Source organism: Chrysochloris asiatica, unplaced genomic scaffold, assembly GCF_000296735.1.
Source record: "Chrysochloris asiatica unplaced genomic scaffold, ChrAsi1.0 scaffold00339, whole genome shotgun sequence".
NCBI classification, from domain to species: domain Eukaryota; kingdom Metazoa; phylum Chordata; class Mammalia; order Afrosoricida; family Chrysochloridae; genus Chrysochloris; species Chrysochloris asiatica.
Genome location: NW_006408857.1, coordinates 1,550,866 through 1,566,428, shown reverse-complemented (window position 1 = coordinate 1,566,428; position 15,563 = coordinate 1,550,866). Strand labels below are relative to the sequence as shown.

General features: G+C 51.6%; 1 protein-coding gene across 2 annotated transcripts; it reads left to right on the top strand.

Annotated features, from left to right (window-relative positions):
- The first annotated feature begins 3,305 nt into the window (after window positions 1-3,305).
- Window positions 3,306-6,044, top strand: YPEL4 (yippee-like 4 (Drosophila)). 2 transcript variants are annotated; one of them, XM_006875752.1, is made up of 5 exons: window positions 3,306-3,329; window positions 5,049-5,141; window positions 5,305-5,348; window positions 5,690-5,798; window positions 5,955-6,044. In XM_006875752.1, exons 1-5 carry the CDS (start codon window positions 3,306-3,308, stop codon window positions 6,042-6,044), a joined length of 360 nt encoding a protein of 119 aa, XP_006875814.1. The 2 variants fall into 2 exon arrangements, with proteins under 2 accessions (XP_006875814.1, XP_006875813.1); XM_006875751.1 differs by lacking the exon at window positions 3,306-3,329 and having other exon boundaries at window positions 5,001-5,141.
- The last annotated feature ends 9,519 nt before the right edge of the window (window positions 6,045-15,563 follow it).

Here is a 15,563-nt window from a genome sequence, read left to right as displayed (position 1 = left end):
ATGATTTGCACATTCCAAAGACAGATGACCTATCAGATTGTGCAAATCACTGAATAGTATAATTAATGTCACATGCAAGTAAAATTTTGCAAAAGATTAAAAACAAAAAAATTGTTACAACAGTACATTGACAGGGAACTGCCAGAAATTCAAGCAGAGAATACCAGAGAGCTATTTACTTGTGCTTTACTAACTATGCAAAGGTTTTCAACTGTGTAGGTCATGACAAATTACGGATAACATTGCAAAGGATAGGTATTCCAGAATAGTTCATTGTGCTCATGAGGAACCTGTACATAGACCAAGAGGCAGCTGCTAGAACAGAACAAGGAGATATTAAATGGTTTAAAATTAGGAAAGGTGTGCGCTAGGGTTGTATCCTTTCACCATACTTAGTCTGTATGCTGAGCAAATAATCTGAGAAACTGGATTATATGAAGAAGAACACTGCATCAGAATTTGAGACTCATAAACAACCTGTGAATATGCAGATGATACAACCTTGTTTTCTGAAAATTAAGAGGACTTAAAATATTTACTGATTAGGATCAAAGATCACAGCCTTCAGTATGAACTGCACATCAATGTAAAGAAAATAAAGATCCTCACAACTGGACCAATAACACAATAAATGGAGAAAAGACAGAAGCTGTCAAAGACTTCATTTTGCTTGGACCCAAAATCAACTCTCATGGCAGCAGCAATCCAAAAATCAAGTGATGTATTGCATTAGGCAAATCTGAAGCACAAGACCCCTCAAAGTAATCAAGCAAAGAATCAGCTTGAGCGCTAAGGTGCGCCCAACCCAAGCCATGGTATTTTCAGTTGCTTCATATGCATGTGCAAGTTGGGCTAAAATAAGGCAGACTGTAGAAGAATTGAAACGTTTGAATTATGGTGCTGGAGAAGCATATTGAAAGTACCATGGGCTGCCAGAAGAACAACCAAATCTGTGCTGGAAGAAGTGCAGCCAGAATGCTCCTTAAAAGCCAGGATGATGAGACCTTTTCTCTCATACTTCAGACATGTTATCAGGACCCGGGGCCAGTCCCTGGAGAAGGACATCATGTTTGGTAAAGTGGTGGTGGTTGTGTACCACTGATTCTATTCTGATTCACAGTGACCATCTACGGGGGTTCCAAGACTGTAAATCTTTATGGGAGCAGAAAGTCTCATTTTTCTCCCGTGGCACATCTAGTAGATTGAACTGTTGGCCTTGCAGTTAGCAGCCCAGCGCATAATCCGCTAGGGCTCCTTTAGTAAAGCAAAAAAGAAGATTCCCCTCAACGACATGGATTGACAGTGTCAGCAGCAATGGGCTCAAGCATAGCAAAAATTGTGAGGATTGTGCATAGGGTTGCTGAGTTGGAACCAACTAGACTGTCCCTAACAGGGACAGGAATTTACTTTATTTCCCAGCTTCATGAGGTAAATATTATTAGCTTTTTTTTAACAGATGAGGAAAACAAGGCACAAAGAGTAATTTGCCTTATTTGTTGTTGTTAAGTGCCGTGGAGTCAGTTCTGACTCATAGCGACCCTGTATGGAATTTCTGAGGAGCAGCCGGTGGGTTTCAACTGCTAACCTTGTGGTTCGCAGTTCACGCTGATCTTACAGTGCCACACCAGATGGTTCCTGGTACATAACTGGCAGAGCTAGGATTCTAACTCAAGTCTCTCTGAGATCAAAGCGACACACTTGATCCCTGTCTGAAGATGCAACTTACTATTTTATGAACATCTTCTGGATGGAAGATTCTGCTCAAGGTACTGAGAAACACGGACAATTTCGTGAGGGCCTGCCTCAGAAAGTTTACATACAGCCCAGAGAAAGAACCTTTCATAAATTGGACGCCTTCGTTCATGAAACACTAGTAATCTGGCAGTGGTAGATAAGAAATGTGTCATAAGTGGTCTATGACTCCTTCAGGAGTATTAAACAGAGACTTGGAGGCTCCTGGTACAAGCTTGGGGGGTGGGGGGTACCGTTTGCCATCGGTGAAAACTGGTCCATTCCTAATTCAGGGCTGGTGTCCGAGCTGAAATGGGAAAATGTCTAGTCTTGAATGTGTGGATGCTGACTGACTCTGCATCCAGCCCTCACCCACCTGGCCACCTTTCTTCCATCCCTGCCATCCTTACTCATCCTGACCCAGCCCTGTCCTTCCCCAAGGCTCTTCCTAGCTGCTTGACCACAATGCCTCTCCCCTGGGCCCCCTGTCCCTTGCATCATTCCCCCAGCCCCCTCCCTTCCTCCCTGCCCGCCTCCTGTGTCTCCCAGCCCTGCTCTGACGTGGGAGGTGAGGGGGGGTGGGGGGCAGATGACTCACAGTGTTATGATGCAGCTCCACAACACACAGCCACATTCACCCACAGACCGAGGCTCAGAACCAGAGACAACCTCTGGCCCCCCAGCAGCTGGTCAGCTTTGCAGCCCCCTGCCTACCCCAGCACTACCTCCCCGCCCCAATTGAAGGAGCTGAGAGAGAAGAGAGAAGAGTGAACAGACAGATTGAGAGAGAGAGCTAGACGGAGATCTCTGGAGCCGACCTCAAGGTGAGGGGGCAAGCCTTCTCCAACTGGATTCCCCCCTTTGTACATTTCCTCCTCCTGCTGCTGCGTGTTGCTTTCCCCCCTTGGCAAACGCGTTATTCATCCACCCTTTGCCCTCCCTTCCCCCTCCTCGCTGCCTCCTGCTCGTCTCTCTCAGCTCCTCCATCCCTCTCCAAGCTCTGACGGTTCCCGCCCTCCTCTCCCGGCAACTTCGGCTGCAGCATCAGGCGTCACTGTTTATTGTTTTGCTGCTGGTGGTGCAGACCCCCCAAAGCCCGCCCGGGAGCTGACTGCGCTGCTAATTGTTTGGACCGTACCATACGGAGCAGGCCAGCCCAGGGGGGGCCGGAGCCTCTGAGCGGATGAGCAGATCCATTGGGAGCAGATGTCCCCCCTCCTTTTGCTTTTTTCCCTGAGCCGCACGGGATTCGCACCTGGTGCCTCCAGTCGCCGCCGCCGCCTCGCCTCTGCTGCCAGCGCTGGGGGCTCGGATCCACCCCTCCCCCCAGCCTCCCCCGGCTCACAGCAGCACCCCCTGCCCCCACCGCGCTCAGCTCGCCTTTGTTGTCCCTCGGTCATTGTCCACCTAGCTTCTCCTGGGTCAAGAAATGGCCCCTATCCCCCCTCTGTGCTTCTCCGGCCTTTGGCGCTGCCTCTCCTAGCTGGATAGGGAGGGAGGCAAGGGAGGCGTAACAGTAGGGGGGAGGCACCTGGGGTCGGCCCCCTGCCCGCCCAGGAAGAAGGTGTTGCAAAATGGTGCGGGTCGCCAAGTTCAAAGCAGCCCTGAAGTGGACTTGGGACGGTGGTCTGTGAGGATGGCCCGTTCCCTGCGTCCAGAACCCAATGTCACCCTGAATCAGCCCAAGGTTTCTTTCTGGGACTCAGCCAGGGGGAGAGGACCTGAAACTGAACATGGTCTCTAACGAGGCTTTTGTGGGGAGACTGCCTGGCGTCCTGAGCAGAATGGAGCACCTGGGTCAGTGGTGGCCACTGCAGAGGGCAGGACAGGACAGAACAGAAGAATATCTTCACTGGCTAACCAGAGCTGCACTCCTTATCTGCTTACTGGTCTAGCAGTGCCGAGTGCCCAGCTGGCATCTCCAAACCAAACTCGGAGTTACCACCACCTTGGGTCAGAAGGCCCCAGAAGACAGCACCTGCCCTGCTTATCAGAGCCAACAGATGACCCCTCCCCCCTTATCCTCAGCTTCCAGCCGCGTCTGGCAGATACCAGTCCCTTTTTCAAGATCCCTCAGTAGAGCCAGCAATTCACTCATCTCATCACCCACGGGGGTCACTGTAGTCGGTACCAACATCTGGGAGAAGGTGGGGAAAACACCTTCTGCCTGGGCTCCAAAGCACAGCTTTAAACAAATGAGTCTTGCCACTCTCCCATTCACAGTGGCCTCTGCAGCTCTCCCAGGCTGAGCAGGGCTGTGTGGCCTGGGAGAGCTTGCTTCCCTACCCACTTCTCATTGGTTCCAGCTGTCAGATTTGCCTGAAGGAAAGATGCTTTCTCTCCTATAAGTGGGTACCTATGCCTTTGGCTGAGGACTAAGGCAACAGTTAGCAGAGGACAGTATACAGAGACCATGGGGCCCAGAGGCTGGGAAGACAGCCAGGTGGTTCTGCTGAACTGGACTGAGTGACCCATGGAGCAAGACTTGGGAACGACCACGTCCAAGGTTCTCTGTATGGAAACATCAACGAAGTTCTAGCGAAGAGCCCTAGAATGCTGTCCCCTGCTCACTCCCCGGAACCCAGGAGAGGGCTAAGGCAATGTGTACCTGTCCGTCTGTCCCTCTCCTATCATGCCTGCCCTTCTCACGTAAACGTCTGAAGGGACAACTGTACCAGAAATGGAGGTCAAGCAAAAGGAGACCATCAAGCATGCCCAACTTCTCAGAGGCCTGGGGCCCCAGTGCAATGCTATACCTCATGAAGAGCTGAACTCCAAGGAGAGGGCACTCGAAGATGACGTTGCTCCCATGGCAGCCTTTGTGCAGCGGACTGTTCTCAGTGGAAAATGGTAGAGCCTACACCTGTCCCAGGAGAGCCAGACACCAGCTCCCTAGCTAGGGTATCAGAACCACTGCCAGGTCTGTTAGAGCAGAACTGGAAGCTAGGGGCCAGGAAGACAACTGTGCCATTGGACACTAGGAAAAGTGCCCGGGAGGGAAGGGGAGTTAAGGGGTGGAAGTAAGCTGAGCCTCAGCTTCATCCCCTATGAGGAGCGTCTCCTGATGCACCTCCCGTCTTCCCAGGTGACTTCCATTTCTGTCTGGTTCTCGTCTGGGGGGGCCCTAGTCGGGCAGCCCCCCCACATTCCTCCCGCCCTGAAACACGGCTCTAGCCAACCTGCTCCGCTGCTTCACCTGCGATCGTCTGTGTGGGGGCTGCACGGCGCCAGCCCCTCCGGCCCGCCAGGGCATCGTCCTCCAGCCCGTCATGCCCAGCTGTGACCCTGGCCCAGGCCCTGCCTGTCTCCCCACCAAGACTTTCCGCAGCTACCTGCCCCGCTGCCACCGCACTTACAGCTGCGTCCACTGCCGTGCGCACCTGGCCAAACACGATGAGCTTATTTCCAAGGTACGCTAAGTGGGAACCTGAGACTGCCCTGTCTCACCAGGCTTTTACCATCACCATTTAGGAGAAAGCTAACAAAACCCTCCCCTTCTCCCCCACTTCCTTGTGGGGGTTCAGGCTGTGGGGTCAAGGGCTGCTAGTCACTATCTATCCTGTGTTTCCACAGTCCTTCCAAGGGAGCCATGGCCGAGCCTACCTGTTTAACTCCGTGTGAGTCTCCCTCTTTCCTTGTGCCTGTGTGCATATGCATTTTCTTCCTCTGTAGAGAAAGGGTACAAGCCAGCAGAAGGGCATCTTGCATCTTCTGCTTTGGCCTCCCCTTGTGCAAAAGGGTTCAGAGAATCACCAACAGAGATTCTCTGGTGGGGACTTGGAGAATGGAGACCCAGGCATTGATCATAAAGGGGTGCACTGCCAAAGTTGGGGTCGGGCAGAAGTTGAACTATTTCCAAATATTAGTTCCACTGGGCTGGTGGGGTTCTGGACTGACTGAGTCCGGCCCCCCCCCCCCCCCCGACTGGGTGTTGGGTCCTCCCTGTTTCTCGAGACAGGGTCAACGTGGGCTGTGGGCCAGCTGAACAGCGCCTCCTGCTCACCGGCCTCCACTCGGTAGCTGATATTTTCTGTGAAAGCTGCAAAACCACACTGGGCTGGAAATATGTAAGTACCCAAAGAGGAGGATCATCTTCCAATGCAGTTTCTCTGGTCCTCCACACCTCGGTGGGTTGGATCACAGTGGGGGATATTCAGGACAAAGGCCATACAGCTGGCAGGTCCAATGCTTGGTCCCACATTCACTGCTTGACCCTCCACCAGGAACAAGCTTTTGAGACGAGCCAGAAGTACAAGGAAGGAAAGTACATCATTGAAATGTCCCACATGGTGAAGGACAACGGCTGGGACTGAGGGGCTCAGGCAGGCTATGCCCTTCCTCCGCATGCCCCATCCTCCCCCTCACATGCCCTCTGGCCCTGCCAAGCAGTCCATACCAGCATGAGTACTGCCCACCCCTGGGGAAAACCAGGCTCCAACCAGCCTTCCCCCGCCCTCACCTCATCACTACCAGGCTCCTTCTGGAACAGGGGCTTGGGGTACCCCAGGGGTGTTCAAGGCTCTGGAGTGGACAGCAGACAGGGAGACAGACTGGGGGTAGGGGGTGGCTGTGGGACCTCAAGGTCCTGAAAATTCAAAGCAATGGCAGGGTGTAGACTGAGGCAGAGAGGACTATGGGAGGAGTCAGTTTTTGCCCCACCTCTTCTTGATAGAACTGAGGCCAACCTTGGGTCATGGAATTGGTAGAGTCTAGGCCACAGGAGTATAGCAGATGAGAAAAGCCTTGGGTTCAAATAGCATTCTGGTCCCAGACACCGGGAGGGATCAGACCTGCTGAAGGGGAAGTTTCCCAACCCAGATATAGGAGAAAGGACTCCCGGGTGGAAGAACCTAACTCCCAGATTCTGGGGAAACATGAAAAGGTCAGAGGGGTTCCATCTCACTCTACTTGTTAGTTATCTTGGCACTAAAAGGCACTTTGAGTAGCTAACCTTTGCCATGGGGTGGGGGATGCTGCCCTTGGGACAGTACCCACCCCCACCCCTTGTGGGCTGTTCCCAGAGTGAGCAGTCTTTGTAGGCATTCTGAGGCACAGCCACTGCTCCTTGGGAACTCGTTTTCCTGGAAGGAAGGTGGGGTATCAGTGCTACGGGGCCAGTCTTTCCCGTGGCTGCCACCAGCGAATGAAACTTTTGTATGATACATAAAAATGTTCGGGTCTATTTTTAATAAAAAGGGGGAAAAGCAACTGTGAGGCGCTGTCCTCTGAATTTCCTTCCTCGTGGATGTACCATTCTGTCCCCAATCTCTACCCCACCCAACCTGAACTCTCATGCCACCAGGGGGCAGCAGAGTGACTTTGTCCCTCCTGAGACCCCACTTGAGCTTTTACAGCAGAACACAACGCAAAACTAAAGAAAACAGTCACTTCCAACTTCAGGACATCTGCATACAGTCCGACTACACTCCATATGGTTTTCAAAATGTAACAACAGCCAAGAAAACCCTATGGAGCAGTTCTACTGTGTTACACAGGGGGTTGCTATGGGTTGGCATCTTAGCACCAGCACATTTTGTAAGTTTATAGTAGATCACCAGACCTTCCGCAGTGCCACTCCATGGATTCAAATCGTCCACTTTTCAGTTCATAGCTTATTGAAAACAATGGCACCCAGGGCCACTTGAGCTTTTACCAAGTGATGGGTATTCAGGTGAGGTTTTTTTTAGTATGAGGGGTGTTTTACAAGCTGTATTCCAACTGAAGCCACCCTTAATTCATCAATATGTCCCCAGATCCCAGCAGTTTCCTAAGGCCCTATTGCTTCCCAGCTTGGTTCTGTAATGTTTTGGTCAGCTCATGGCCACACTTAGGTGAAAAGAAAACTCAATCCGCCAAGGCACTGCTCTGCCAGTGGATAAGTGATATGTGGAACAAAAGAAGACTGAAATTGTAGCATGAATGCAACTACAAGCCAAGAGTGTTTTTTTGGCAGTAAAGCGAAATTCCTACTGTTGTTGGGTCCTACATATCTGCATGGGGCCATGCACAAAAACTGTGCTTTATAAGCTATATTGTTATTTCAAATTCATTTATAGAAACGAGTATTTCTAGAATACCTACTACTTTCCAGGCATTGGATCAAATAATGGGGAATCAAGGTTGAGTATCTAAACTCATGGAGCTGAAGGTGTAGTGAGAGGAACAGCAATTCCAACAGTGGGGTGTGACCCCTTGAACCACACCCATAGAACGGAGCAAACTCCAGGAACCCAAAGGAGAGGAATTTAGCAGTTTTGGGGAGTCAAGGAAGGTTTCTCAGAAGTGATGACTATACTCATCACTTCTGAGAAACCTGAAAAATTTTAAGATAGAGCACTGTAGCGTCAGTTCCAACTCATAGCAACCCTGTATAGGGTTTCCGAAGCTGTACATCTTTACAAGAGCAGGAAGTAGCAGAGAGTAATTTAGGTATGAATTTAGGCGAAGCTCAAGTTTAGTTCATTTGAGGAACAAAAAGTTTCCTAAGGCTGAAGTATGGGTGTACGTGGGTGAGGAGACAGAGATGAAATTGGAGATATATACCAGCCAGAAACCATTTAGGAAATCTAGATTTCATCAGTGGTTCAAAGCCACCAGCTGCTCTGCAGGAGAAAGATGTGACAATCTGCTCTGGTAACTTCATGGCAATGGATTGGGTTGGGGAGAGGGATCATTAGCTGTTTTGTGTCCAGAAAAGACAGGCTGGGTAGGAAAAAAAGGAAGAGAACTGGAAGATACTGGAAGATAAAGGACAAGGGGGGAGGGCATTTAGTACTCCCCATACCTGGCAAAAGTAGTGAGGTTGGCCCAGGACCGGGTAGTGTTTCGTTCTGCTGTGCATAAGGTCGCTATGGGTCGGTACCGACTCGATGGCAGCTAACATACGGGAGCTCTGGTGGTACAGCGCTTAAGCACTAAGCCACTAACCTAAAGGCTGGCAGTTCAAACCCACCAGCTACTCCAGGAAAGATGCAGGTTAGACTTAGAACGAAACACTGCCCAATCCTGGGCCAACCTCACTATTATTGCCATGCTTGAGCCCATTGATGCTGCCACTTTGCCAATCCACCTCACTGGGGTAGGGTTTATTTGTGGGTTCTGCTATTTTTTTGGTTCACCTCCATTGAGAGGCCTGTCCCATCCATCCGTGTCTGCATCATCTAATAATGTGGAGATTTTTCTTGCGAGCTCCAGCAAGGAATTTAGAAACTTTCTCAGCTTCAACTTTGATCAAAATTCAGGAAGTCTTTTTAAACCCTAAACGGTGCCATGGAATCGTGGTGTGGCACTGTAGGAAAAGCATTGGACCTCAAGGTCAGCACTTCAAATTCACCAGCTGCTCCTTGGAACCCCTATACGGGGTCACTTTGAATCAGAACCAACTCTAAGGAACTAATCAAAACCAATTAAGCCATGCCCTTGGAAATCAGGCCCCAACTAGCTGCTTTTGTAAAGCAGCTCACCAAATATACTTTCTCCCAATTCACTAAAAACAAGATCTTATTGAGCCCACTAAGTGCTATGGGAGTGAGTCATGATGTGGCTCTATGGGTTAATGTGCTGGACTGCAATGTCAGTTTGAACCATGAGGTTGGCAGTTCAAGCTCATCAGCCGCTCCTTGGAAACCCTACACAAGGTCGCAATTCTCCTGTTATGAGACGAGAATTAAATGGCATAGTGACGGCTCTCAAGTTCCTTATAATCTTCTTTGGAAGACCCATTCTATGAGCTTGGCTCAAAGGATTGTGTTTAATCTTTAAAGCTTAGACCTGGGCAGCCCTGTCCAAATCTTACCCAGATAGATGTACCGTCAAGAACCAGCATCATCAAATCCTATGACCAAGAAGGGTGGTGCTGAGAATTACAGGTGGAGGCAAGGGTGGGCAATGAGATTTTTCCATCCACTGAGAGCCCGAGAAGATGCTGTAGGTAAAGCTATCTGGGATATAACTGATCCTTTCCCCTGGGGAACCCATCCTTGTGGGCTGGTTGTTTTCCTTCCTTGTGCATCCTGTTCAAGTAGTCAATTTTGGTCAAACATGAATCCTCCCAATCTCCTCCACCCACCCTTCATCCAAGTCTGAGTCTCCAAATCCTTTTCCTCCTTCAGTATCACTGTATCCTTAAAGGCTGGAGACTTTGGAAGATACCCTCATACAACCAGCAGATGGCATTCAAAACCTTCCAACTTTCAGATCAGGACATTTCCCAGGAGCAAAATCAGTTGCCAGGAGTTCATTCTAACTCATGGCAACCTGTGTGTGTTTGAGAGTAGAACTGCATGCCACTGGGTTCTCATGGCTGAAAAACTTTGATAGGATCTATTAGTAATTTCCAGGTCTTTTTTCTGAGGTGCCTCTGGGTGGACTCAAATCACTAACCTTTTGGTTACCAGCTGTTAACCATTTGTAGTACTCAGGGACTCCCCCAGACGAGGCACCCTACTGAAACCTCCCCAAACAAGGTCTAGAAAGATGGCTGAGCAGCCACACTTAGGGCAGGATTGTTATCTAGGCTCTGTACAATTAGAGGACTGACTGTATCTTGGTCTGTTATTTCCACCTTTAACAATAATATTTGCCAAGTTATTAGGTTTCATGGCAAGGCCTGCCGTATCTAGCATATGCACCGCACATGAAAGCTGCTCCATCACTGAGAACTATTAGTTAAGACCACTAACAGTGGACTTCCGGAACCCCATCAGGATAGCTGACTGGAAGTTACCATCCCAAGGAGGAGGCAGTCGACGCTGATTAGCACTACCTGGCCAATGCCCTTTTAACATTGCACTGCTAGTGACAGGTAAAGACAGTAGCACAATGTGAAAAGAGCTCTGGCCAGCAGCAGAGGCAGCCGGCTCTGCCTCCTCACCCCTCAGTTTCCCTCTGTCTCTTTTTACCTACACTTCAACTTTCCTCTCTTCTCTGCATCCTTTCCTATGCCTCCTTCCTCACCCTGCCCAGCAGAGAAGATCCGCCTTGGTTCTTTGAGGTTTCAGTCAGGGCAGTGGAGAAGGAGATGACAACCGGGCCCATGGAGGCAGCTGAAAGAATACACTGAACTTGGTGATTACCTCTCGAATCCTTGTAGAACGGCCATCAGTTTGGAGGAACATTTGCCTAGATTCCTAACTCTGCCAACTTCCCTTGAAGAGGTGCTGGCAGGTCAGGACAAGAGAATCTTTTATTTGAGCACTCATGTTAGTTTAGATAAAGGAGAATTTGGGACCTCAAAGAGACATTCTCAGAAAACTCTCATCTCCAGGGCCAGAGGTATGGGAGGTCCCCAGACAGCAGAGAGAGGCTTCCAGGTCTGGATGCGGAAGCTGATGGTGAAGTCCCACCCCGTGGCTCCTTTATTTCTTCAAAGCCGCTTTATGGATTCAGCATTCAAATGGAAGGATGAGTCTCTCATGTACTGAGGGTTGGGGTAGCTTTTGTGGGCTAGGGATCTAGAATCTGAGTTGTTTCAAGTCCTATTCAGACTCTGGCTAAGGAGCCTTCAACTTCACTCAGTACTCTGCCCGCCTTTCTTAATCTAAGGGCCTTAACCACAAAGTCCTGGAGGGACACAGCTGGATACCTAACAGTGCTGGGGGTGCACATCCCTCACTGGGGCAGTGGTCCCCAAGTCTCAGCTCCTGTTCTGGAGGTAGTACACAGGCTGTGGGGGTGATTTCTCACAGATAACCCAAAGGAGAGGCCCTCCCCACTCCACAGCCAGCAAAAGCCAGGAGGACAGATTTCCAGTTGGGAGTTCTTCCTCTGGGCTTCCCCTCTATCCTCCTCCCATCCCCGCAGGAAACAGGAGAGGTTCTCTCTTGCCTTCCCAGGCCGACTTGGTTCCTGTAGTCTGCAAACATGGGGCACGGTCCCACAGTTTGCACAGTTCTCATGGGCGGAAACGAAGGCCTTTCTGGGGTCAGTCGCCAGGCGTCTGCTCCTGGGGTTGGGCAAACCAGTCCCAGCTGGGAAATGGATCAGGCCAACAGGGGGCAGAGGCAAAGACAGGGCTGCTCTACAGGGTTGAGGGAGGCTAGGGCCAGATTCTTCCCCCAAAGAGTTCCCAGCTTACTCTCATCCCCCTCTGGGCAGGATTGGAGAGGGAGCTAGGACCAGGATCCCCTCAGCTCTCCACTTAGCTTCTCACACACCCAACTCATTCCTGACGAGCAGGCCAGGCGATTCACCAGCCAGCAGAGCCCCTCCCCCACCTTAGGCCCAGGAGCCATCCCCCAGCTCCTTCCAGAAGCGGGTGTAGCGATCGAGGAGGAAATGGGGGAGGGGAGGCCCGGCTCAAATTCTCTCCACTCCCCCTCCTCATTGGCCACCATCTTCCGGCCCCTGCCCCCCCAGAGCAGCAGGGGATGGGGCCCAGCCTGTGGAAGGGAGAGAAAGGGCAGGTGGAGGGTTAGCTGGAGCAGCAGGGGCAGGGGGCTGGCCCCGACTGTCTCCTCCCACCCTCAGCCCGCAGCCATGGCGACCGGAGGAGGAGACCAGGAGGGTCCTGAAAGCCATGTTCTGTGAATGGGATGAGAGGGGGCAGCTGGGAAGTGGGGGGGCATCCCCCTCAACACCCAACTGCGCTCCCCCCACAAACACCCCGAGGCTGGACCACACACACACTCACACACAAACTCTCGCCATACTTGCTGCCCAACTCAAACCTCATCACACACTTACCTAAAGAGCAAGAATTAGAGAATGAGCGCACACGGCTTCTCCCACATCCTTGCACCCCCTTAGTACCCCACAACTCTTCGCTCTTAGGGATGGACCTCAAAACCTGGCCCACTCACCCCACAACTTCTCAAGATGCAGAACTCTGTTCACTGGGTCCCCCTCTTAACACACCCGCCAAGTCCACTGTCCCCCCAACCCTCGCACACACACCCAGGCACAGATGGCCCAGCCTCAGAGGTGCACCCCAGAGTCCCCTCCACCCTTCCTCGCCACACCCCCCACAGGAAAACGACAGTGTGAGAACTTCCCGGGTACAGTTGTTCCGAAAGGAAAATACAGAAGAGATGCCCACGAGTGGAGGAGAAAGACGAGAGAGAAAAGAAGGCGAGAGAAAGCGCCCAGACCCACCGCCCCCTCCACCGAGACAGAAGAAAACCGAAAAGCGGCGGCGTTACCCTTCGGGGCGCTCACGACACTACACACTGCTCTTCGTTAGGTTCCTTGCCCGCCACCTCCTTCTTCCCGGGCTTTCTCTGTCCCGGCCTCCCCCCTGGCCTCGCTCTCACGCCCTCCCGCCCCCGGTAGCTCCCCTCCCGGCCGGGCTGGGCGCTCCGCGGGCGCCCGTGTCCCCGCCGCAGGGCCGGGGGCTCCTGGGCTGGCCGGCTGCTGCGCCCCGCGTCGCCGCTGTTCTCCTTGCTCTGCCCCCCGCGCCCCCTTTCTCCTTCCACACTCCCTGCCGTCCATCTTGAATACTTGGGATTCTTGAATGGAGTGAGCAGGATCCGCTCCCCCAGGCTCCTATTGGCTGCGGGTTAACCCTTTTGAAACGAGATCCTTCCTCCCATTGGTTGCTGGCCTCCCCTCTTCTCCCCCAACCCCCATCCCCTCCACCTCCCAGCCGCGCGCGAGGTCAGGAAGCTCCCGGAGCCCCCTCCCCTGGCCTCGCGCCCCCTCCTCCACCCTAGGACGCCCCTCTCGCAGCTCTCTACATCACGTTGTCTGTGAGCCTGCAGGTAAAGGCTGATCCAATTCCCGCCAAATCCGACCCCAAGGTTGGACTACTAGAAACCCAGTTCCCCGGCTCCCTTTGCGCTGGACTTGAAGACCCTGGACGAGGTGACGGGTGCAATTTCCCACCCGCGTGCAAGCCCTCCCGACTACAACTGCTTACCCAATGGAGCACCCTTGCAACCTTTGAGCCCTACCCTAGGGATCTTAGAACGCTCCCAAGCCTCCTCGCCCCCTGGGCTGGGCAGGAAGAGGGCAGTTCCGGAAGGAAGAGATTGGGCTCTTCAGAGGAGGGCCATTCCCTGAGTGCCGCAGGGCAGGTCCGACCTGACCAGGAATGTCAGTGTCTGGAACTGTTGTCATAAACATCTCCTTGGGTGAGCCCTGCGTTACCTGGACCCACGGGCCTCCAAACTGGGGGAGCCCAGAGAAACCATGGGGAGTCCCTGAGTGACACACATGGATAAGCACTCAACTTCAAACCAGACAGGCCTGGGGCTCTGCTCTAAAAAGGACCCAGCCTTGAAAGTCATATGGAGTACCATCCTACTCTGCACACATGAGGTTGCCCTGAGACAGAATCCACTAGACATAACTAAGAACAGCAACAGGGAGGCCACGGAGGAAAGTGAGCCAGGCCTGAGAGTGCTAGAACCAAGTCTTCCAAAACCAAGATTAGGGAGGCCATGCCCTTCTCTGGGCCGCAGTTTCCTCATTTGCAAAAGATGTCTAGAACTGTGCTCTCCAATGGAAGTTTCTGTGATGTTGGAAATGTTCTGTATCTGCATTGTCTAGTCTTGTAGCCACTAGCCACATGTGCTACTGATGACTTGAAAAGTGGTTAATGCAACTGAGGAACTAGCTTTCTGATTTGAATTTTTTAATAGCCACACGTGGCTGGTGGCTACCATATTGGACAACGCAGGTCTAGATTCCTTGTGGTCCTGCTAATGAAGAATAACTTTCTATGATGCTTGTTGAGAGAAAATGAAAAATCCTTTATCTTCATCCTGGTCCAGAATCCTTCATATCCAAATTACAAATCACATAAGGGCATCAGTTCCCAGCAAAGAAGATTCCAGTCCCTTCCACTTTTGTCAGGAACTCTACCCTTTTAGTCCTGGTGTGGCACTGTGGGTTAATGTGCCAGACTATAGAGCCAGTTGAACTGCAAGGTCAGCGGTTCAAGCTCACCAGCTACTCCTCGGAAACCCTATACAGGGCCACTATGGGTTGGATCCGACTCTACGGCACCTCACAACAACAACTGCCCTTAATGCTTTTCAATCACTGCTCTGACACGCTGAGAAACAGACCCTCTACACAATGGAAGATTTATCTAGCCTTGATTTTTCCAGGATAGAAAACAAGATGTTGAGGAATAGGGGGCATGTCACTTGTCCAAGGGCAATCTACACAATAATACACATCCATACACTTATTGCATCTCTTGGGGCTCTTGCACACACATGTACACCAAGAAGTTTGTTCAATAAATGAACTTCTCTGAGGGCAAGTGGGGGGCTGTGGTCAAAGTCAGCCAGCATGACTGATAACGAAGAACTGTCCCTCTGACCAGTGTATGAAACCCTAGTCCCCACTACACCAAGAGCATTGTTGTTGTTGTTAGGTGCCATCGAGTCAGTTCCAACTCATACCAACCCTATGCACAACAGAACGAACACCGCCCAGTCTTGTGCCAACCTGACCATCGTTGCTATGCTTGGACATGGCAGGTCAGAATCTGCTCCCTAAACCAGTGTGGCTAAGAGATCTCTGTGGCATCCCCACAGTGATGACAGGAAGCTGTGAGGTGGGAGAAAAGTGAGGCAGGGCATACCCCTGGGCTGAGCAGGAAACAATGAGCAATAGACTGAGGACTCTGGGGAGGAGAGGGCACAGGGTGTCTCAGATTTGGTTCTTACAGGCTAGGACCGGTCAATACAGTCCTTACCCATAGCAGAGAAAGAACCGCCTCAGGTAAAGAAGACAACTACACCAGCCCAAGCTTGTACCCCATTTATTCAGTCCCCACCTCCCGGGGAGCCTCTGCCCTGGGTAATGTGCCAAGGGAAAAGGGATGTCACAGAACAACTTGGGAAATGGCTTCTGCCATATGTCTTTTCTATGGCATCCTGGTG